At 65.3% G+C, this 23,728-nt stretch overlaps 1 protein-coding gene across 1 annotated transcript; it reads left to right on the top strand.

Moving 5' to 3' along the window:
* The first annotated feature begins 12,829 nt into the window (after window positions 1-12,829).
* Window positions 12,830-21,101, top strand: GCGR (glucagon receptor). Its single transcript, XM_044250192.1, has 16 exons — window positions 12,830-13,054; window positions 13,425-13,508; window positions 15,217-15,323; window positions 16,939-17,095; window positions 17,173-17,275; window positions 18,019-18,126; window positions 18,207-18,328; window positions 18,422-18,528; window positions 18,610-18,766; window positions 18,846-19,005; window positions 19,076-19,136; window positions 19,415-19,484; window positions 19,765-19,853; window positions 19,980-20,118; window positions 20,189-20,230; window positions 20,574-21,101. Exons 1-16 carry the CDS (start codon window positions 12,830-12,832, stop codon window positions 20,802-20,804), a joined length of 1,962 nt encoding a protein of 653 aa, XP_044106127.1. The 3' UTR covers window positions 20,805-21,101.
* Window positions 21,102-23,728: the final 2,627 nt, after the last annotated feature.

The following is a 23,728-nucleotide window of genomic DNA, read 5'->3' as shown; positions in this document are numbered from 1 at the left end:
GTAAAATCTTTAAAAAAAAGAGGGAGAGAGAAAAATTAAGACAGCTCGGGATCCTGGCCTCGGAGAATGTGTTCTCCCCCAGGGCTCGCGGAGCAGCCGTGATGCGCTTCAGGACACAGCGGGGACGGGGGACGCCGGGGCACTCTGTGGATCAAGGGTCTGACACGGGATTTGGGCGGAGGTCCGATCTCAGGCTCCAGGCAGTGGGGGGTCTGCTTCTCCCTCCGAGCCCCCCTCCACCCCTGCTCGCCCGGTCTCCCTCTGTCACAAACAACAAAAAGAACAGTCACGCTCCGGAGGCCTCCAGCCCGACACTAACCCACAGGTCGCACAAAGTCTCGGACAGGAGCTCGGAGAGCCTGGACCAGGGTCGAGGGGGAGCAAAGGGAAGTGGGAGAGGCCGGTAGAGCCCCCTGCAGGTGGCGGGCTGGCTGGCAGGGCCGGGGCTCCGGGGCTCCGGGGCCAGGTGCTGTCAGGGGACCTGGGTGAGGCCGGGGGCTCAGTCCCGTGCGGGGAGCACAAGGCTGCCCCTGGCTGGCAGTTCCTCAGGGGACACGAGCTGCCGCTCCTCTTCTCCAGGCTGTCCCAGAGAGATGAGGCCAGTGGCCCTGGGGGGACTCTCCCCACGGGGTTGCCGTTCCCTAACATGCCATTGCCAACATGTGGGGTGGCCCGTGGGCCCCTGAGAGGACAGATGGTTACCCACACGTGGCTGTCTGTCCAGTGGAAGGACATCCTGACACACACGACAGGAGGGGCGGACCGGGAAGACATCCCCCCGCGCCCGGGGGAGCAGAGCCAGACGCAGGAGGGCAAACCCAGCGCGATCCCTCCGGCAGGTGTCCAGGAAGGAACGTGTGCAGCCACGTGAGGCTGGGAGAGGGACGGGGCTCCGGGCCCGGGCAGGAGGGCTCTGAACGTTCCCAGCGCTGTCCTGAACCCCCCAACCTCGTGCTTCAAACGCGTGGACGGGACGGCATGCCAATAAAGCTGTTAAAGAAAAGTGAACTATTGGGCACCTGGGTGGCTCAGTGGGTTAAGCCGCTGCCTTCAGCTCAGGCCGTGATCTCAGGGTCCTGGGATCGAGCCCCGCATGGGGCTCCCAGCTCGGCGGGGAGCCTGCTTCTCTGTTTGACCTTCTCCCTCTCCTGCGCGTGCTCTCTCTCTCTCTCTCTCAAATAAATAAACAAAAATCTTTTAAAAAGTAAAAAAAGATCTAAAATGCCATATAGGACACAAAAAGAAGGAAAAACGTGAAAGAGCTGACGGAGACCACGGGTGGCTGCGAGAAGGGCAGAGGTCCAGCTGGCCCGGGAGCCCCCGAGGAGAGCTGCGTCCCCCCGGGCCTCTGACCCCCTTCCCGCCCCTCTGGGGAGCCCAGCACCCCCACAGGACGGAGGAGAACACGGGCCCCGGGCACAGCGGCAGTGCAACCCGTCCCTGCACCCACCTGCCTGCTGCCCGGTGGTGTTCCTTTATGCTGCGGGTCGGTGTCCTGCTAGAACGGGGTCCCCCGGCCGTCGGGCCAAGGGCTTCCTCTGGCTGTGCCCCCCAGGCAGGCGGCCCACCGGGGCTGGCCGAGCAGAGCCACTGTCATTTGCTGGGTGGACGTGTCTGTGGCTGGAGGAGGAGCTGGGGGTGAGCAGGTCCACCGCCAAGCAGGCCGCCGCCTTGCGGAAAGCCTGTCACCCCCAGGGTGGCCACTGGGTGGCAGTCACGGGGCGCCCGTGGCCAGGAAGACCTCCTAGCAGGAGCAGATAGGGACCGGGGTGGGGGAGGGTGGGGGGGTGGGGGGTGTTAGTGACCCGGAAGGGTGCTGCCCTGCAGGGCCCAGGCCGAGGTTCCTCGTGCCCAACCAGCTGCGGAGGACACGCCTCCCAGGGGACAAGAGGAGCCGGCACAGGAAGAATTGGCAGAAATTATTTCCGGGTTTGCCTGGGAACAATACTGATCTGGAAAATACAAGCCTACCAAACCCGGGGGTCAGAGGTGGTTCCAGCCCCCAGGACTTCCGTGGGGTGGCGGGGCCCAGGGGGACGTGCTTCCTGCACCGGGGTAGGACCCCGGGCCTCTCTGTGGGTCCCACACGGCTGCCAGCACCAGACCACACAGGGGCCCCCGAGAAGGTGACAGGCAGGCCAAGGACATTTGAGGGGCCTGTGCCCAGCTGGGGGAAGAAGGTAGGGGGACATGCTAGACCACACAGCTGGTCTGTCCGGCCAGGACTGTGTCTGTCCTCCCTCCAGACTCCAGCGGGAGACAGTGGCCAGTTTGCAGCAGGAGGGAGATCCCCAAGTTTGAGGCAGAGTGTGGAAGGCAGGCTCTGGCTGCCTTGGGTGAATGGTTTGGGGACTGCAGTCATGGGTCCCATGGGGGCACAGGGCTGTGGGGAAAGGGGGCAGAGGACCACGTAACCCCAGGCCTTGGGGGCAGGTACAGTGCAGGGGCACAGAGAGGGCCTGCTTGTTTCCAGCATGGGCCCCGGGATCACTCCACCACCCCTCCTGCCCTGTGTGCAACCCTCGGGGAAGTGAGTGCAGCTTCCTTTTCCCAGTGAGCCTTGCCAGAAAGACTGGGACCACCATGGGGCTCCCTCTCCCCCCAGCATGATACACCAAGGCCCTCCCATGAGGAGACTCGGAGCACCAGCCACTATGGCCGGCTTTGCCCTCAAAGGACACTGGAGGGGCCACACCTGGCAGTAGACACAAGGCAGGTAATTCGTTCTTGGGGACCCTGGAACCCAACGGGGCCCCACTTCCCATGACAGGTCCCAGCGCCCAGGCTTGGCCCCTGACCCCTGTGTTCCCTGGAGGCCTGGCCTCTGCGGGCTCTGTGGGCCACTTCTGCCTGGGGGGGGGGGTCAGGGTGAGACAGGACTCCAGGGCCCACTGTCTGACCCTGGAAGGCTCAGAGCTCCCCATGCTGGCAGGGCGTAGCTCTGCTCTTTTGGGTGAAGGGTGGTTCCGGGGTGATCTGGGCCCTGGCCAGGCAGCTTAGCTTGTTCCTTTTCCCTGGGTGAGTCAGAGCTGAAGCCACGTGGGACCAGGCACCAGAAAAGCAGCTTAGTCTCCACCAAGGTGCCCACACTTGCTGTGTGTGTCTGAGGCATGTGCATCAGGTGACAAGACCGGTGTGGCAGCCCAAGGATGAAGCCATGGGCAGAACAGACAGTCTCCGAGAGACAGAACCGCAGCCCTGATCAAGCTTCTCCTGAAGCCGACCCCTCTGTCATTCAGTGTGATCCATTTATTCTTCCAGTCAGTTTGAGTTTTCAATGACTTAAAACCAGAAATACCTTCAGTCATGCGGCATATTTCCAAATACTAGACTAGCTTGCGACGGTGGGAGCCGCCTGCTGGCCGGGTGGTACTTATGAAGGGCGGTCCTGCAGCAGCGAGCACGGGCATCTTGCCTCGCAACGAGGACAGAGGCGCGTACCCCGAGTCCACCCCTGAGACCAGAGGGTGCGCCCGGGCTTCCAGGACAGGATCTGGGATCCAGCTGGCCTCCGGCTCAGGCCTGACGGGTATCAATCCCCTGCATCACCTGACAAATCAGCGTGGTAAACGACACGTACCACGAAATGTGCCGTGTTCATGCGGACGGCTCAGTGCCGCTGAGCACGTCCATGTTCTTGTGCCGCCACCGCCACTGCCATCCACCTCCAGAGCTTTCTCATCTTCCCACGCTGGACCTCTGTCCCCGTAAACATTGACCTCCCAGCCCCAGGCACCCCCAGCCCTTCTGTCTCTATGACTGCAAGTCCTCTGTGGGGGGCTCACGTAAGTGGAATGGCGCAGTATTTGCCCCTCTGTGATGGGCTGAGGTCACCGAGCGTGACCTGTAGGTCCGTCCATGTGCAAGCGGGTGCCAGGATGTCCTTTTTAAGACCGACTAATATTCCATCGGTGGACGGACCGGCTACATCCGTTCACACGTCTGCGGACACCGGCTGCTCCAGCTGCTGGCGATCTGAGGCGTCCCGCTGTGGCTGTCCAAGTCCCTGCTCCCACGTCTTCTGGGGACACCCACGAGGCACTCCGTGTTGCCTTTTGGAAGGGCCTGCCTTATGTCTTCGAGGTGGACACCAGTCTCCGCGTCGGCAATCCCCCGCCCCGCAGGGAGGCCCCACGGGTGTCCTGCCTTAGGACTGGCACAGACCCTTATCGACAGTCCTCGAAAGGCCCAAGTGGTTCCCACACCCCAGGCTCAGGTCTGAAATACTGAGGGGGTCACCCACTCTTGGCTTTGGGGTGCAGAGGCCAAGGGGTCCCCATCTACCCCTTGCAGCGTGGACCGGACTCGCCGGATCGCCTCAGCCAACAGAAGGTGACGCGAGTGACAGCGTGTCCCCTCCGAGATTCGGCCCTGCCCTCGCTCCCCCACACACTCCTCAGGGAGCTGGCTGCCGTCTCGCTTGCTCCTGAGAGCCCACGGAGGAAGGAACGGCTGTCCCTGGCCGGCAGCCTGCGAGGACCGGAAGATTCCTGATGCCCAGAAGCGTGAGGCGGTACACGTTTGCTGCCGTAAGTGGCCGGATTTGGGATAATTCGTTACGCAGCAGGCGGTAGCTAATGCACTCTGCTAGGACACCATGTCCGAGGCTCCCGTGGGTCACAGCTCCCTGGGAGCCAACCCACCTTGCCGCCTGCTGGGCCATCTGGGGACCGGGCATCCCACGGAACGATGGGGACCCCGGCTCTGGCGGGCCCCCCCACCGACCCTGGCCTAAGGAGGATCCAGAATTTGCCCACCTCCCCAGAGCCTGGCGTGGCCGCTCGTCTGCCCTCGGGGCCCCCCCGGGGACCTCGGCAGGCGCAGGTGCTCTGATCCTGCGGAAGGAGCCCAGCAGGCCCTCCTGCCCTCTGTCTCTTGGCCCTTCCCCGGTTCTTCCCAGGCAGCTCCCGCAGCCTCCACACAGCTCACCGCAGGCCCTGGCACCCCCACGCCCCTGCTGTGCATAAACTCCTCCGGGCCTGCCCAGTTCCTCCAGCTTCTCCCGAGTCCTCCACACTCCCTTTCTCCTGCGGGCTCCCCCGCCGGCGGCCCCTCCTGCGATAGCCCGTCCCCACCCAGGGCAGGCCAGGCAGGACTCGGCCCTCCACACCAGCTCCTGCGAACCGGACTCCTCCCTCCAGGCCTCTGCTCAGGGCAGGGGAGGCGGGAGTCGGGGCGTAGGAGGGTGGGAGGGTGGGGTGTCTTGGGGCCTCTCGTGGTGTTCCCTCTGCAGGAGTCTGCGTTCTAGTCCCTTTCTAGAAGGACCTGGTCTTACTGCGTCAGGGCCCACCCTGTGACCTCATTTTGCTTTAATTACCTTAATCACAGTCACGCCCTGAAGTGCTGGAGGTTGAGAGGTCGAGGCCCCAACTTGGGGGCACTCAGCTGGGCCCTGACGGGGCACCTCTGGGTCTTGCTGCCCCAAATCCCCACTTGGTGACTTCAGGGCTTCCTGCTGGCTCGAGCCCGATCCTCTAAAGTACCGTCGTGTTCCCCAACCCCCAGAGCCAGGGGGCTGTGGCCCGTGTGTCCCTGCCCACCTGCGGCCCACGCCGGTCCGACACGTGAGCAGCTGTCCCCACCCTGCTGCCCGCAGCCCATGAGGGAGGGACGGGAGTGGCAGGGAGCCCCCAGCTTCCCCGTCCCAGGGCTCTACTGAGTCCCCTTTCTGAAACAAGAGAGGGTGGCTGGAGCCAGTCTGCGGGCCATCTGTGTCCCACAGAGACGAGGGCCAGGGCGCAGGGAGCTGTGGAAGGTCACACGCCCCACGGGGCTGGGCATCAGTGAGACTGACCCGCAAGAGCTGCAGCTCCCAGCCAGCCCGACCCGGCGCCCCGCAAGCCTTCATCCCTCCTGTGGCTTCCCTGGTTCTCGCCCCTCCCTGCCTCGTCCTCTGCCTGCGCCACTTGGCCTGGCTCATTCTGTAGGAGCCCAGAGCCCATCCCGCCTCCCGTCCTAATCGCCTGGGCGCTGATGACCCAGACGGGAGCTTGTGGCTTGTCTGTCCCCACCACACCATGACCTCCTGGGTTAGGGGCCCCCTGCCCTCCAGCCTCCTTGGGGCCCATCCACCACCTGTCCCCCCCGGCCGTCCCTGCCAGTGGCGCCGGCCCCCCGCCCCCCTGCTCTGTCGCTGACCTGAACCTGGCCCCATCTAGAGCTGGCGGCCCCAGGGCCCCTTCCTGCCGCCACCCTCCCTCTAAGTGGCCTGATTCGATCCAGCCCCAGCGGAGGATAATGACCTGGATGGTGGCTCGGGGCGAGAGGCAGCCGGCGAGACAGAGGCCAGGACCCGGTGAGACAGAGGATGGAGGTCACTCGGGGGGAGAATGATAGCCTCGGAGGGAGGATGCCACTCTCCTTGGTCCAGCCCCCTTCCTGCAAATTGGGGCCTGGGCCCTTCCCCCAGGACAGGCCTGGGGGCAGCGGGCAAGTCTGTACCCGCTGCTTCACCTTTGAAGGCTCAGGCTCCCAGTCTGTGACGCGGGGGTGGAAACCACAGCCCTCCACTGAGGCTGGGCTCAGGGCCCCGAGTCCCTGCAGGTCAAGTGCACGGGTTCTGGGCTCCGGCCACCCCCTCCTGGGGGTCCTTGGGCACGCTTGCGTGACTCAGTTTCCCTGTGCCTCAGCAGACCGTGTCTGGAACGGTGCTCGGGCCAGCATCCAGCCTGGAGGAGTGGTGACACCGGGCAGGAGGGCCATCAGCCACGGGGCCGCCATCAGGGAGGGCCGTGGAGAAGGCCGGTCAGGAGGATGGAGACCAGAAGGATCCCGGGGAGGGGGGGCGGGACGGAGGTTTGAGGCCCAAACCCTGTCCCAGGGCCTGCCTCAGGGGCTGCTTCCCCCCAGCCACAGGCACAAAGCCCACACTCCTGCTCCCGCCCGCCCCTCTGGTGGCATCAGCTTCTGTCTGCAGACGGACGGGGGGTCTGTGCTCTCCCTACGCAGTGCTGGGCCTGTGCCAATGGACAGGGACAGATTAGCGGCCCCCAGGCCAGACCCACAGCCAAAGGTCAGCCGGGACCTTCCCCCGGGGGCATGGTGGGGCCTGGACATGGCTCTTCTGCCACCTCACTGCTCCCTGACCTCCCCCCCGGACACTCAGAGACGGCAGTGAGCACCCCGGGGCCTTCCAGCTGGGCCTGTGCACACACCCGCACACGGACACACACATGGACACCGACATACAAACACACCTACACATGGACACATACATGGACATGGACACACACACGGACACGGACATGCACCCACACATGGACACACACAGACATACACAGGGACAGGGACACACACCCGCACATGGACACACACACACACGCATGCAGCATCACATTCCCTACCCAAACAAGCAAGTCTGCAGGTACCAAGGACCCTCCATGTCTTGGGTCTGAGGGAAGGACCAGGAACCCTGGAGAGCAGGAGCAGGAGGGGCAGTGCCGGCCGCACTGAGCAGGCCTGGGCACAGGATCCTAGGGCCGCGGCTCACGCTTGCACAACTGAAGACCCCTGCTGGGAGAGGGGGTCCCCTGAAGGTGTTTTAAATCTCCGGCTCTGGCAGAGGCCCCTGAAGGAGGGAGCCTTGGCTGGGGACTTTCCTCAGACGCACCTGCCCCCAGCAGTGACCTGGCATCTCAGCGCCTTACTTGAAAAAGATGGTACGTGTCCACATTAAAACCAAAACAGAGCCTTGCGCTGGTGAAGGCGTATAGCCATGAAGTTCTTAAATTCTACAGGTGAGGGGCGCCTGGGGGGCTCAGTGGGTTAAGCCTCTGCCTTCGGCTCAGGTCATGATCTCAGCGTCCTGGGATCGAGCCCCACATCGGGCTCTCTGCTCAGCGGGGAGCCTGCTTCCCCCTCTCTCTCTGCCTGCCTCTGCCTACTTGTGATCTCTCTGTCAAATAAATAAAATAAAATAAAATAAAAATTTATCAAAATATTAGCATATGAAATACAGAAATATACAGAAAGGATACTTCCTGACCACAGAATGCAAGGTTGGTCCAATATCTGAAAATCAGTGTCATTTACAACAGCAATAGACTGAGAAAAATCAGACCATGTCATAAAAAATCAAAGTCATCTGATAAAATCCAACATCCATTCATGACAGGACAAAGCAAGCAGGCGCCTCCCAACAAAGCAGGCGCGGGCATCGATGGTCTTTCTTGGATCGATAAGCAGCATCTCCCGTCTTCAGACCACGTTCACCTCCACAGAAAACCCAAAGAATCGACACCACACACAGAACTGACGAGTGAGTTTAGTGAGGTCGTAGGATACAAAGTGAATATTCGGAAAACAAAGGTAGTTTGTATGCACTAGCAGTGAACGACCAGAAACAGAAATTTAATGTAACCTATTTATTTATTTATTAAATATTTTATTTATTTATTTGACAGACAGAGATCATGAGTAGGCAGAGAGGCAGGCGGGGGCGTGCGGGGTGGATGCAGGCTTCCCGCTGGGCAGAGAGCCCAATGTGGGGCTCGATCCCAGGACCCTGGGATCATGACCTGGGCCGAAGGCAGAGCCCCAACCCACTGAGCCACCCAGGCGCCCCTAACTTATTTATTTTTGAGGGAGAGCGAGCAAGCACCGGCGCACAGGGCGAGGGGTGGAGGGAGAGGGAGTCTTAACCAGACCCCGTGCCCCCCACAGAGCCTGACGTGGGGCTCCGTCTCTGGAGCCTGAGATGGTGACCCGAGCCCCACCGAGAGGCGGACACTCCACGGACCGCGCCCCCGGGGCTCCCCAGCAGTTTCTCTCGAAGTGAAGCCCACGCCGCCCGGTGAGCCCACACCCTGCTCCCGGGTGCTTCCTCCGGGAGCAGGGACAGCAGGTCCCCACAGGACAGTGGGCGGGCAGTGGGCGGAGGCGACCAGGGAATCGGGCGTCGGAAGGCTGATGAGCGGAGGAGCAGCGCCCGGAGCTCGCTGTCGTGGCCGCCTCCGTGGCCCAGCGGGCTGTGACAGAGAGGTGCCTCCACGGCTCCGTGATGAGGACCAGAAGCCAGGCGCCGAGGGCCGCACGGTGCGCTTCGCGGAAACTCGTGCAAAGGCGGCGCCGTAGGACCGAAGTCCAGTCCGGGCGGCCTGGGGCCCCTGGAGAGCCCCGGGTACAAGGCTCAGGAGGGACTGTGGGGTGATAAAATGTTCCGTATCTTGATTCCGGTGGCGGCACGACAATGTTTGAGAAAATTCCCTGAACTGTCCACTTCTGGTGGGTGAGCTTCTGCGCGTGGGAATCAGGCCCGGACAAAGCTGACTTTAGCTCCAGCTGCGGGACTTGCGGGACGAGCGCAGACGCAGCTGGAGTGAAGGCAGCGCCGTGGGGGCCAAGCCGCTGGCCCCGCGCAACGGGGGGTGGGGGCTTGTGCAGGGCCAGGAAGGAGAGGAGAGGAGGGAGAGGGAGGAAGAGACCCAGAGGGCGGCCCAGGACCAGCACGGGTGGCCTCGGAAACGTCGCGTGGGATGGAGGAGCCGCAGACTGGGCCACGCTGCGCCCCCCGGGCCACGCTCCCTGACGCCTCATCTGGACACGCGCGCGTGTGTGATCTGAGGCCGGGGTGCGGACACACGGCGCGGGGGACAGAGGAGGGGACGGTGGGCACGTCCAAGGAGACTGACGGTTTTCATTCCCTCTTTTGTTTTTATTTTTTATTTTATTTATCTATTGTTTTTAGAATTTCAGGTGTGAATTCAGTTGTTATCAGCTCTGAAAGTTTTATTTATTTATTTTAATTTTTTTCTTTTTTAAAGATTTTATTTATTTGACAGACAGAGATCACAAGCAGGCAGAGAGGCAGGCAGAGAGAGAGGAGGAAGCAGGCTCCCCGCTGAGCAGAGAGCCCGATGCGGGACTCGATCCCAGGACCCCGAGATCAGGGCCGGAGCTGAAGGCAGAGGCTTAACCCACTGAGCCACCCTGGCGCCTCGTCTCACACATTTGTAAAAGGAAATATGTCCACTGGGCACCGTGTCCGCACCGCCCCCGGCCCCACCCCCGTTGGAAGCTGCTGGCCAGAGCCGCGCTGGTCGCTCAGGTGCGGGCCTCCTCGGGGCGCGGGGCTCACCGTCTGTCCCGTGGGGTTTGGCTCTGTCTTCTCTGAGCCTTGCCCAACTTAACCTTTCAATCCTTCTGTTAGAGTTGGAGAATTTCCAACATTATATTTTTAATTTCCCCAGGCCCTTTCTGGCCCTGCTTTCTGACCTGGCCAGTCGCCTGCGCCGCCGGGGAACCCGCAGGCCCGTCCCGGTTCCTCCTGCGGCCTCCTTGCCCGGGGTTCTCTGTCTCCAGCCAGGACGGCTGCCGCCCCTTGGCCTCCGCCCCCACCTAAGAGCGAGGCGCAGGACAGGTCCCATTTGCGTGCGCCTGGGTGGTCCTGCTCCTTGATTCCTGCGGCCGAGAACAGCTCTCACGGGGCCTCCGGCTGACACTGGGGACACCTCTGGGACGGCTGTGGTAAGGAGTACACGCCGGGGATAAAACTATATCCAAAGTGGGGCGTCCGTGGCCCGTGAAGGTGTGTGGGAGACTCTGCCCGGGCCACAGGCAGCGGCTCTGTCCGGCCGGCCAACGCCCACCACCGCTGTTCCCTCCAGCTTCTCAGTCAGCCCTGACGCGCCCCCCCACCCGGGGTCCCTCTGCGCTGGGTCTGTGTCCAGCACTGGCCCGTCCGGACCCCTGCCCTCCTTGCTGCCGTCATGAGCCCCCAGGAACATGGTCGCGAGGTCCGTCTGGTTCTGCAGACAGGCAAGCAGGGCCTCCTGGGGCCACAGCCTCCCTCCCATGGGGTCAAGCGCCTGAACTCAGCCCCGCTGGTGTTCTCTGCAGAACCCAGGGTGCAGACGGACAGAGCCCGCATTCCAGGGGCCAGGGAGCAGGCGTGGGGGGGGGCGGGGGAGGGCAGTCTCCGCCCCAGTCTTCCCCAGAACTCAGGAGCCTGCATACCTCCGGGGACACGCCACTCCCATGGGGTCCCTAGCAGCCTCCTTCCTCAGCTCTCCAGCCCTCAGAGGCTATGTGGGAAGTCCCAGCCCCCTCCATTCCCAGCTCCTTCTCTGTTTATGTCTTATGAATCAGCTCTGTAAATAGAGGTGGCCCAGCCCCAGGAAGGCCCCCACCCCCATCTGTCCCATCGGCACCCACCAAGGCCGTGCGCCCCCCACTGTGTCACCCGTCACCTGGGTCAGGTGTGACCCCACCCCCACCCCCGCCATGCAGCTCCAGGGGCTCTGCACTCATTCTAACTCATCTCCTGGCCGGGACTCCACCAAGGCTGCAGGGCAGGGTTTCCCAGGGGATGGAAGGGGGTACCCCCCAGATCAGTGCCCTCCCACACCGGTGCTCCACCCCCCAGAAAGGGGTGGGGAGCTGGAGGAAGGGTGTGGGGGAGGGGTGCAGGGAAGGAGTCGCATGGCCCCCTCCTCCCACACCTGCGGCCTCTGCCCAGGCGGCGGGCAGCCCCTACCCAGGCAGAGCCAGAATTTCTGACCTTTGCCTCTGATCTTTGCCTTTGGCCCAGTCCCAGAACCAAAAGAGAAAGTCTCGCTCTGGGGGCAGGGTCTCAGGTGGGCGGCAGGAACAGGTCTGGAGGGCACCTGCCGACACATGCGTGCAGCCCTGGGAGCCCCTCCCTGTGAGACTCCAGACAGAGGCCAGGCAGAGACCCACTAAAGGCCGGCTGTCTGTCCATCCATCCCAGGGCAGCGGGGACCAGTGTCAGCTCTGCTCTGGGAGAAACAGAGGCCCATGGGTACCAACACCCCGTAAAACAGAAGCAGAGTCGGGTTAAGGGCCCCAAGACAAAGAACAACATCTAACAAAGTTGCTGACCTGCTGGGCCAGGGAGGACGTCTTGGGTGACGGTGGGTGGCTGGAAAGGGGCTGACAGCGGAGAGTAGGCCCCAGACTGATTCCAGAGAAACACCGGAAGGACAGTGAAGACTTGCTGATGGACAGGAGACCTTCCTGGGTTTTCCCTCCTGCTGACGGGCCAGGTGTCCAGAGGCCAGAGGGTGTTGGAGGTGCCTTGAGGAGAGGGGAGTGGCCCAGGGTCGAGGGCTCCCCAGGTGGGGCTGTGGGAGCTGTGGGAGAGAAAGGGAGAGCAGAGGGGCGTGCAGATGAGGAGGAGGGTGCCAGGGGAGCCACAGGCACAGGAGAGCTTTCTAGGAGGACATGACCTTCAGGGTCCCAGGATGCTGAATGGCCAGGAAGGATGTGGCCCCAAAGTGTCCACCGGGCTTGGTGGCCCAGAAGTCACTGGCGCTGAGTATGGGCTGGGATTCAGGTCTTAGACCTGGGGGAGGGAAATGGGACAGGAGAGGACATCCTTTTTTAAGATTTTATTTATTTATTTGACAGAGAAATCACAAGTAGGCAGAGAGGCAGGCAGAGAGAGAAGGAAGCAGGCTCCCTGCTGAGCAGAGAGCCTGATGCGGGACTCGATCCCAGGACCCTGAGATCATGACCTGAGCCGAAGGCAGCGGCTTAACCCACTGAGCCACCCAGGCGCCCAGGAGAGGACATCCTCAGGAGGGTGACTGGGGGCAGAAGCCCGGGAAGGAGGAGGGAGAGAAGGAGAGAAGGAGTAGAGTGTCCACCTTGGCCACAGGGCAGCCCTGGAGAAGCAGGGGCAGCCGGGTGGGGAAAGGCATGTCCCACCCAAGGGGCTGTTGAGTGAGTGATGCTGGAGAGGGGGACCAGAGACCCAGGGTTAAATGGGGGGCCCCAGGGGGATCCCCTTCCCCACCTGCTCCGTCCTCCCTCACCCCGTCCAGCCTGCTCTGCGGTTGGAAAGAAATGTCACTTAGGAGCTGCGTGGTTCATGGGGGCCCAGTCCTCGGAGCAAATCAGCTCCGCACGGGGAAAGAAGCTGGAGGATGGCCACAGGCGGCTGGTTGGGAGGGGGACCGAGAGGAGGGGGCGTCCAGTCCCAGCCTCCACCTCAGTGGAGGTGGTCAACCCCCTGCCCGTCCGCGAGCCCCGCGGGGAGCTGTGGGCCCGGGGTGACCCGGTCTGCAGCCTGTTCCGAGGCGCGGGCGTTCGCACGGCGAGCTCGCGGGGCGGGGGATCTGCGGAGCAGGGTCTGCGCGGGGGTCTGCGGGGCGGGGTCTGCGGGGGGGTCTGCGGGGCGCGGTCTGCGCGGGGGTCTGCGGGGCGGGGGTCTGCGGGGCGCGGTCTGCGCTGGGGGCGCCGCGGGTGCGAAGCCGCAGGCAGGGTCCGGGGCCGGGATCTCGAGGGCGCGCCTGGGGGACGGTGGTGGGCGGCGGGAGCGCTGCGGGGAGGGGCAGACAGGGACCCCCGTCTGCGGCTTCCCCCTTTCCCTCCTCCCTCCCCCACTACGCAGGCCACTCCCGCCCCCGCCCCCGCCCCCGCCCCTGCCCGCCTGCGCCGCCACCACCGCCACCACCGCCACCCAGCGTCGCCGCTGGAAAGTTTGCGCTCGGCGGGCGCGGAGGGCAGCAGGGAGCCAGGGGCCGGAGCGGGAGCCGGAGCCGCAGACGGTGAGCACCTGGCCAGCCCAAGGGGACGGCCCCGCAGGGCCGCGGGTCGGGGGACAGACGGGCGGGCGCGGCCAGGGCCCACGGCATTGGCAGCACGGAAACAGCGGGCGGGGACCCCTAGTCTTGCGCCAGGAGGTCTTGGGGCCTGGGATGTCGCAGTCCTCACCCCTGTCGGACCCCTCTGGCCCCCACCCCCAGATGCGCCCTTCCCGCTCAGACAGTCGACTGGGTCCCGCACCCTCAGGTGCTGGGGGGGGGTGCTCAGCGCTTCCCCTGCCCTCACCACCCTGGGCACTCTGTCCCGCTGCCGGCCACTCCTCGTTGCTCTCCCCAAGGGGCCCACGTGCAGCACCGCAGGGACACCCCAGGGGCCTGGCGCTGTGGGTAGCCCTGCTTGTCCCCTGTGGAGGGCCCCAGCTCCCAGGACTCCCCAGCGGTATCCCCTCCGCCTGGGTGTCCCTGGGAGGGGGCGTGTGGCTCTGGCACCCCACCTGGTCTGCTCTTCTGTGGGGCCCACACTTGTCACTTTGACCCGCAGAGAGGGCAGGTCACTGCCCTGCCCTGTTCTCACCTCCGGGCCTCCGAGGCCCCCACCCTGAACCGACTGGCCCCCCTGACATCTGGACACTCACATCTTCGAGGACCGGCCCTGGCTGTGTCTGGGTCCTTCCGAGCCGGGGTGGGGGGGTTGGGGGGGACTGCCGCTGGTGGGGACTTGCACCCTGGCGGCATCCGGGTCAGCCCCGCCCCAGGGGGGTGGGGAGGAAGCAGGAATCCCTCTCTGTCAACAGCCTTTGGCCCCTGAGCCTACCCCAGGGGCCATGACCTTCCTGCTAGTTGCTCTGGTTTCACAAAAACAGCCTCCCCCCCCCCACCCCCGCCCCAGCTCAGACCCTTCTGAGGCTTGGAATCCTCCTCCCCACCCATTGGGATCCTGGGGCAAGCGGTGGGGGCGGGTAACCGTGGCACCCTTGCCTGTCTGACGGGCCACCCACCCATTCTGGGGGCCTCCTCCAGCTCCGGTCCGGGAGTCCCTCAGCTACCCCAGTGGGAACTGCTAGGATGCCGGCGGGCCCTGAACACCAAGGAGTGCTGTGATCTGTGGGGCTTGGGGCTTGGGGCCAGCAGCCCCCCCCACCCCCGTGGGAGGTGGGCTGCGTGAAGCCCTGCGGTGCGCTGGGAAGGGAGATCCCCTTGGCAACCCCGGACTCTCCACGTGAAGCCCTGCTGAATGTCCAGCCGGAGCTCATATTTGTGCTGGGACCGTCCAGGACCTACTGGGAGGGAGCAGGGCCACTGGGTCCATGAAGGGCCGAGGCTCGTCCCGCAGGGCCCTGGCGCCCCCCCCGTCCCCCCTCACTGGCTCCACCAAGGGTAATAAGGCTAACACCGGGGCAGAGGGGGGAGACCCTGGGAGCGGGGTCACTGGCACCGCTGGGTCTGTGCCTTTGACCACCTCAGCACCTGGGTTTCAAGCTCATTCATTCAGCACAGGGTACCCCCTGCCCCTGTCAGGGGCTCACAGGAAGGAGGGGCCTGGAGACGACAGTCCCCCCTCTTCTGGTGGCAGAGCTCTTGATGCCTCATGACAAGGAAGCAGGGACCCCCACTAGACCAGCGGGGGAAACAGGCTCGGAAAAGGGAAATTGTGCACCCTCGGACCCAGAGCCAGAAACGGGCCGGCCTCACATCCGGGCGCCCCTGGCAGGGGCCTGAGGGCCTCAGCCTGGCACAGCCGGAAGTCGGCAGGCCCGGCTCCCGCTTCGCCAACAGCTTCGCTGAGGGACAGCCCTGCGGTCCTGGAGCTGCTTTGCTGTCGGCCCCTCGCGCCAGCTGCAGGGCATCTGGGCAGGGAACATCTGCCTTCCTGCCCAGGCTCTCAGCCAGCCCTTGCCACCGTCCCTGCTCTCACCCAGTCTCTAGCCTCGCGGGCCGCCCTGCACCCCGAGCTGCCTGCCCAGCTCTCCCTCCAGCCACTGGGTACAGCCTGCAAGAGGCTGGTTCTGTCTGGGCTGTTCCTTACCCTCCCAGCCTGGCTGGGCAAGGGCCGGGCAGCAGACAGGGCTGCCGGATCAGAATCAGGAGATGAACCCCCGCGGGTGACCCCGGAGCTGGAGGGGGCCGAACCTGCCCTCAGTTTCCACCTGCGGCACCTTTCCTGCGGGAAGGGTCATGCGCACCGTGGCCCCTGCTCTCCTGAGCCGCAGCTCGGTGATGCCTCACCTGGCCCAGGGACTGGGGACTCGTGACCGCTGGGTGAGGCCTCCACCAGGCCTGGCCTGCACCCATGACTGAGGGCCGGGTTGGGAGCCCCACAACACGCTGGGGTCTAGGTGCCCACCCTGGGCACCTGAGCTCTCTCGCCCTCCGCGGTAGTGTCTCAGGGTCCCCTCAGGGGCGAGGGGGAGTCTCAGGGGAGTCCTGGGTTGAGCTGGCACCCCGTGCGGCCCCCCTTACCCCGGCCACTCACTGTCTTCCAGCCTACTGGTTGTCTGTCCATCTGTCCGACCGTCCATCCATCCATCCATCTCTTGCTCACTGCTTGCCAGGGCCCATCCGCAGACCTGGAGGGCTCACACAAGTCATTCCTACGGGGCCCACAGCCCAGGCCCTAAAGGACCCCTCCCTGTTGCCCCCGCGGAATTCAGTCGGAGTCAGAGAAAGCAGGAGAGGAGAACAGATGGGGCTCTGGCCCGGAGCTCTGCTCAGACTTGGGCCAGGCCCCCCGAGCACCAGCAGGGCGGGGGTCCCACGTCTGGGCCCCTAGCCGCCGCACTGACCATCCCGAAGGACTGTGCTGCCAGCCACCTGCGCCACGTGCCCCAGGGGTGGGGCGTGAGCCTTGCGTGGGGCCCAGAGGGCACATAGGGATACCCCAGGGCCTGGGAAGGGTGCTGTGTGGGACGGGGACCGTCCTGAGCTTGTGCCCACACTCCCGGTCTCCTGGGCAGGGCAGGGAGCTGGCCGGGGGCCACCTTGATAACTAACCACTGTGATGGATGGCGCTGGCGTCCCGCCCCAGCCTGGCCCGCTGCCTTTCCCAGGGGCTAAGAATAGGTGGGAGGATGGCAAGGGCTAAAGGGAGGCATTGGGTCCTGGGGCTGCTGCTTCCCACAGGAGGATGGAAGCACCACCAGCGCACAGGGCCCGTGTGAGCTGCGGGAGAGGCAGCCACGGGCAGGGCCACGGGAAACCCAGCTCCACCCAGGGGAGACGCAGGACCTCCAGGACCCTGGGCGGCACCTCCCAGGGCACAGCCAGACCCCTGCCCCGTCGCCGGCAAAGAGCTACTCCTTGGGGTGTCTTCTTCCTCCCGGCTCCTGCCTCCTCCATAGGACCCGAGGCTCAGCGGGGTGGTTCGAGGAAAGCCCCCAGCCCGCTGGCCACAGCAGACCCAGCCGGGCCTTCTCACGTGGGTGTCTGTCCGCAGGCCCTGCTGCTCCGACCAGAAGCCCCCACAAGGACCCCCCTGCCTGGCAGTGCGGCCCCAGCCCGATGTGGTGGGTGGGTGGCTGCTCACAGGCATGTGCCCTGCCCCGCCGCCCTGCCCCCACCTCCTGCTGCTGCTGCTGCTGCTGTTTTGCCAGGTGAGCATGGCGGGGGGGCCCCCACCCCCCTCTGCTGACGCGGCTCTGTCCCACCTGTCCCTCCCTCTGTCCCCCAGCCACAGGCCCCATCTGCGCAGGTGATGGACTTCCTGTTTGAGAAGTGGAAGCTCTACGGTGACCAGTGTCTCTCCAACCTGAGCCTGCTGCCCCCCCCCACGGGTGAGCCCCTGGCCGCTCCGCCAAGTCCAGGGCTTGGCCAGGCAGCGGCTATGGAGCTCCCTGCCGGACAAGGCCCTATTCCCTTGTCCCCCATTGATAGGGGACCATGGAGAGGCCAGTCAGGGACGTCCCCGAGACCACACACCAGCATATAAAAGAAACGGTAGAGCTGCCTCAGAACTGGGTGTCCGCTGCCCTCGCCCCGCCCTCTGGCTGGTCCCAGGACCACCAGCTTTGCTCCCGTGGAGCTCCAGGCCCAGGGGGCAGCCAGTGTTGGGGGGAGGAGCCCACGAAAGTGGCCAGACCACACAAGGCCTAGGCAGGAGAGGGAGATGGGCCCTCCCGGGGAGGGCTCAAGCAGGGACGGGCACCCCCTTCCGTACAAGCCCTGAGGGCCCCTTAGGGTCACAGCAGGAGGTTAGGGTAGGAGCAGCTTGCCAGCAGGCCAAGTACCACTGTCCGACCATGGGAGGGGGCCTCTGCTGGGCAGAGGGGAGGATGGGGTTTGAGCTATGGAGCTTACCCTGGACCCTGGAAGGAAGCCCATAGACAGGGGTTCCGCCCCAGAGAAGGAGGAGCAAATTCAGGTGGGTTTGGGGTGGTGCGCGAGGGGGAGGCGGCTGCCGGGACCCAGGGAGATCTGGGGGGGGGACTGCATGCTGGGGGCAGAGGGTGGGGTATGGGGGCTTCCGGGAGGAGCCCCGTCCTACTGAGGGGCACCCCCGTCCTGCCTCGCCCTGCAGAGCTGGTCTGTAATAGAACCTTTGACAAGTACGCCTGCTGGCCGGACACCCCTGCCAACACTACGGCCAACACGTCCTGCCCCTGGTACTTGCCCTGGCACCCCAAAGGTGACCACAGAGGGGCATTGGGGGGTGGCGGAGGGGGCCGAGGCTAGAGCTCAGGGGCTGATCGGAGCCTGGGCCCCCAGTGCAGCACCGCCTCGTCTTCAAGAAGTGCGGGCCCGATGGGCAGTGGGTGCGCGGGCCGCGGGGGCAGTCCTGGCGCAACGCGTCTCAGTGCCAGATGGACGAGCGCGAGCTGGAGGGCCAGGTGAGCCCACGGCAGGTGCGGCAGGAGCCAGGCCGGAGGGGAGGGGGCGGGCATAGTGGCCCTCCGGCCCTGACCAGCCACTGCCCTTCGTAGAAGGAGGCGGCCGAGATGTACAGCGGCCTTCAGGTGATGTACACGGTGGGGTACTCTCTGTCCCTGGGGGCGCTGCTGCTGGCGCTGGCTCTCCTGCTGGGCCTCAGGTACGCCCACCCCCACCCACCGCTCGGCCCCCTACCCCGCGGGCAGGGCAGCAGGCGGGCCCTGACCCCCTGTCCCCGCAGCCAGCTCCGCTGCACCCGGAACTACATCCACGCAAACCTGTTCGCGTCCTTCGTGCTCAAGGCCAGTTCCGTGCTGGTCATCGATGCGCTGCTCAAGACCCGGTACAGCCAGAAGATCGGGGATGACCTCCGCGTGAGCGTCTGGCTGAGTGACGGGGTGAGCACCCACCCTCCGGGCGCCCGGCCCCAGGGCTGCGGGGGGTGTGTGACCCGAGCTCACAGGCCCCTGCGGCCAGGCGGTGGCCGGCTGCCGGGTGGCCGCGGTGTTCATGCAGTACGGCGTGGTGGCCAACTACAGCTGGCTGCTGGTGGAGGGCGTGTACCTGCACAGCCTGCTGGGCCTCGCCGCCCTCCCGGACAGGAGCTTCTTCGCCCTCTACCTGGGCATCGGCTGGGGTGAGTAGGCTGGCACGGTGGGGGGCAGGCTGGCCGGGGCTGCCGGGCCACAGCTGCCCCCTCCCCGCAGGCGCCCCCATGCTCTTTGTCATCCCCTGGGCCGTGGTCAAGTGCCTGTTTGAGAACATCCAGTGAGTATGAGCCGACCAGAACTTGGACCCGAGGCGGCCCCGGGCTCACCCCTTCTGGGCGCGGCGCCCTCGGCTGGGTCTGTGGGGAGTACCCGGGCAGCACTGGGGCGCGGTGGGGGGGACACCTGTAGCCGGAGGTGGTGGTGGGCGGGAAAGCAAGACTGCCCCAGGATGGGGGTCCTTTAGGACCATCTCCCCTCCTACCCCAAGCGCTGACTGGATCCCCATGACGTCAGGGGGTGGGGGGCTGGCGGGGTGTGAGCTGGCCCCGCCCACAGGTGCTGGACCCGCAACGACAACATGGCCTTCTGGTGGATCCTGCGCTTCCCTGTGTTCCTGGCGATCCTGGTGAGGACGCGTACCTGCAGCCCCCGCTGGCCCCACAGGGCGGGGCAGAGAGGCCTGGGGTCTGCCCGCCCCAACCCCGCCCCAGGTCCCCCCTTGCTGGTTCGCCTGACATCCTGCCTGGGCAGACAGGGAGCGAGGCCCTGGCACTCAGGCGGGGACCCTGGCCTCGGGTTCAGCCGCTCGTCCCCAGCTGGGGGCCCAGCAGCCCCAGGGCCAGGGGGGCCAGGAAGGCTTCAGGGCGGGGTCCGGGGTTGTCCTGAGCTGCGCCCTCCACACGCAGATCAACTTCTTCATCTTCATCCGCATCCTTCTCATCCTCACGGCCAAACTGCGAGCCCGCCAGATGCGCCACACAGACTCCAAGTTCCGGTGGGTGCGGGCAGCCAGCAGAACCCTAGACCCCTACCGCAGGGGCCAGGAGGGGCGAGGCGGGGGGCGGGCCAGGGGCGCCCCATGGGCGGGGCTAGGCCTGGCGGCTCAGACTCCCACCCACAGGCTGGCGAAGTCCACGCTGACCCTCATCCCCCTGCTGGGGGTCCATGAGGTGGTGTTTGCCTTCGTGACCGACGAGCACGCCCAGGGGACCCTGCGCTCTGCCAAGCTCTTCTTCGACCTCTTCCTCAGCTCCTTCCAGGTGCGGCCCGCCCCCTATAACCACCTGGGCCCCTGGCCTGGGTGCCGCCCTGACTGGCCCCTCTCTCCAGGGCCTGCTGGTGGCTGTTCTGTACTGTTTCCTCAATAAGGAGGTAGGTGGGGATGTCTGGTCCCAGCGTGCAGCCAGGGAGCAGCCAGGCACAGAGCGGCACCAAGGCTCCCTGGCCTCCCCCATGCAGCTGGGGGGAGCGGCGGTGTAGGCCTTCATGTCCGTCTGCGCTTATTGGTCACAGTCACCATGATTCTGGGCGCTGGACCCCGAGACGGCCTTGGGCTGGTCCTTGGGGAGCACACGGTGAAGGGGGCGCCCAGACAAGGAAGAGCCCAGTGTTCTGGCTGGAGCCTGCCTTGCTCTGCACCTGGGGCCCCGTAGTCCTTCAAGGCTGGGAGCCTGGGACTGTGGGACAGGCCCGACCTGCCCTGCCCCCACCCCAGGTGCAGTCGGAGCTGCTGCGGCGCTGGAACCGCTGGCGTGCCGGTCGCTTGCTGCAGGAAGAACGCCACAGCAGCAGGCTCGGACCCCCAGCCCGGCCCACGGGCGACCCCCCCAGCGAGAAGCCGCTGCTCTCCAGGTCCGGGGGCAGCAGCAATGGGACTGGCCGGGACCCTTGTGCAGACCCCTGCTTGGTCAGCAGCCTCCCCGGGCTGGCCGAGAGCCCCTTCTAAAGCTCCAGGAGGCCCCAGGAGGCCCAGCTAGGGCTGGACTCGGGGGCTGAGAGAGGGCACTGCTGGACCATGCAGAGCCAGATGCCCGGCGGCGGCAGGAGGGCTGGGAGCCACGGTGGCTTCGCTGCTCACCGGCCACAGTGGGGTGGTCTGAGGGCTGGGGGCTCCCTGCACACCTGCTCCGTGCTGCAGTGGGGGACGTGCTGGGAGGAGCACTGCCGGCAGGCCGAGCTCAAGGAAACGTGTATTCTCCGACAATAAAGTGTCCAAGCCGGGACTACCTGGCACACCCGGGAGAGCTGGGCTGAGGGAGAGGTACGCACTGGGCCAGGGCCTCCCCATCGGAAGGGAGCAGCCTCGCTTGGGGCTGAGATCTAGTGTGCTCCCTCCGGGAGTCCCCGCTTTACAGATGAACTGGAGCTGGAACCCCCGAGAGGGTCCCAAACATGACTCATGGCTGGCAGTGCGCCCCCCACGGCCCCACCACCCCCGCTGGAGCGGTTTCCGGCCGCCCTCCCTTGCTGGTTTAAGAGGGGCTCAGCACACCCTGCGCCAGAGTGGATGGCCCGTCCGCCATTTTGGCTCCCAGACCCCAAGAGGGTCACTATCTGCCCAAACAGGCATGTGAACGAACGGTGGGGGACGCCTAGGGAAGCCCCCCGCGCCGCACTTCCCACCAGCCCCGTGTGGACACCTCTGGTTGTATCCTGGAGTCCGGCCAGGGCTGGACTCAGGCCCAACAAGGGCATTGGCAGACGATCCAGATGAAATGGGGAGAAACCAACCGCTGCGAACTGGAATGACGAGTGACGGCAGCAGCCCTTCTCCTGAGACCCCTGTGGTCCTGACACAATCGCCTGGCAGAGGGGCCCGACCCCCTCCACACCGGCGCGAGGCTGGGTGGCTGTGTGCAGCAAGGACCCTGTCCGCAGTATTTGGGTGGGCACCCTGCCGGGCAGGCCAGGACCCTGAGGGGAGCGAGCGTCCTACACCGGAAGAGCCAGGCAGTGCACTGGGGTGCGGAGCCCAACTGTTTGGGGGCGCACGCTGAGGTCCAGCTCACCGTCTTGGGGAGCTAGTGCGGGAGCGGAGATGGCGTGGGGGCTGTGCTCACGGGTCAGGAGCGCCCCGGGAGGAGGGAGCCAGACCGGAGAGCACACACTGCTCGGTGGGCCAGGTGCCCCCGCTTCAAGGCGCCGGCAGAAGGTGACTGCGGAGCTCAGGGGTGTGGGGTGTCCACAGCCTCCTCGGGCCACGTGGGCTGGAGTTGCTCAGGCAGAGCCAGGCTAATTGGAGAAAATGAGCGGACAGAAGGCCTCTCAGGAAAGGTAAATAAAATTACTCCCCCGCCAGGCACTGGGGCCCTCCTGAGGGGCCCGTCACCCCATGGGGCCCACAGCCCCGCAGGCAGGTCGGGACGCGGCAGGGGAGGGACGCGGCAGGGGCGGGCCCGGAGAAGCGGGCCGCTGGTCGGGGCACACGGAGCTCTGTGGCCCAGGCAGGCGGGCGATGGTGCGGAGACGGGCAGGGTCGGCAGAGCAGGGAGGGAGCGCCAGCCACGCGGCGGCCAGGCCGAGGCCCCTGACCCTGAGGCTTCAGACCACCTCTCTTGGGCCCTCCGGAGCCCCGGCCCACGGGGCGCGCCCACCAGCCTGTGCGCCGCGGAAGCCCGTGTGGGGCACAGGTTCGCACGCGGAGAGCGGTTCTCCTTCACGCCCGCTGCGCTCAGGGGTGGGGACCGCCCGGGGGTGGGGGCGAGCTGCTCACCCAGCGGCCTCCTGACAGCCCGCCCCAGCCGGACTCCCTCTGCCCTCCTCCTTCACCTTGTCCCTGTCCCCAGGAGAACTGGAGCGGACCGGCAGGGCTGAGCGCGGAGGCCTGGCAGGGGCTGCACCGGCCGCACCAATGAACATGGACTTCTGACCAGGCCACCCTGCAGGCGTGGGGGGGGGGCGCTTTCCCACAGCCCAGCACCCACACCTCTCTCGGTCCAGGAACATGAACACTCCGGGCTCCGCCTCTTTCCCATCTCCACGGCAGTCCTTGAACTCCGGCCCCTCCCGCAAATACACGGTCCGTCTCGCACGTGTGCGCACCGTGCGTGTGTACGTGTGTGTGTGTACGCACGTGCTACTAAAGAGTCAAGAACGAGGACGAGGAAAACCTGGACGAGGACACACAGGGTCAACCCTAGGCGAGCGGAGAGGTCAGCCCAGGGCGGCCGCGGTGCCGGTGGAGTGCGCGTCACGGGGAAAGGGGGACCTCGAGGGGGGCAGTTAGCAGGAGACACACCCTCCGGGGGACCAGTGACCGCCCACCCTGGGGAAGCTTAGATGACCCGGTGGACAGTTCAAGACTTAGTGTCAGTGCACAGAACACCAACCAAGTGAAAAAGGGCCGTGAGTAACTTCAAGGAAAACAAAATGTTGGGCAGAAAAAAACCGTCACAATTTACCACACGGTTCAGCTCTGCAAACGGACACGGTAACGTGAACACTCAGCACTGGCGCGACCGTGACCGGAGCGAGCAGAGAAAGCCCGGTCTGTCGGGAGGCACGGTGGCCGGGAAGCGCGTAGGGAGAACGAAACCGGAAAACCAAGAAGGAACCGTGTGTGCTTGCTTAGGAGCAGAAATACAAACGAAGAGCTGAGGACAGAGGTCGGTGGGCCGGGCAAGGCACGGGGGGGGGGGGGACCGGTCCACTCTGCACGAACCACCCCCCGGGGGACGCTCCAGCAGCCCCAGCGCCCACCCCCCGCTCGCTCTTTCTCTGACCCCCCTTTCCACCGTCAGCCCCTTTCTCCTACCTCCTCCCTGCTAGACGGGGATCAGGCCGCCCTCCTCCCTCACGGGTAACTATCACGATCTAGAGGACTTCCGGGGCTTATCTCTCCCCCCACCCCCGGTGGTCCTCCCAAACCCA

The sequence above is a fragment of the Neovison vison genome, chromosome 5, assembly GCF_020171115.1.
Source record: "Neovison vison isolate M4711 chromosome 5, ASM_NN_V1, whole genome shotgun sequence".
Classification (NCBI taxonomy): domain Eukaryota; kingdom Metazoa; phylum Chordata; class Mammalia; order Carnivora; family Mustelidae; genus Neogale; species Neogale vison.
The sequence above is the reverse complement of the archived record's forward strand: the minus strand, read 5'-3'. Positions and strand labels throughout refer to the sequence as shown.

Coding starts and splice junctions, on each gene's coding strand:
- GCGR (XM_044250192.1), top strand. CDS start 12,830: ATGGGGGCCCAGTCCTCGGAGCAAATCAGCTCCGCACGGGGAAAGAAG. Junction 13,055..13,424: donor GAGGCGCGGGCGTTCGCACG/GCGAGCTCGCGG, acceptor ACCGCCACCCAG/CGTCGCCGCTGGAAAGTTTG. Junction 18,127..18,206: donor CTTGCCCTGGCACCCCAAAG/GTGACCACAGAG, acceptor CTGGGCCCCCAG/TGCAGCACCGCCTCGTCTTC.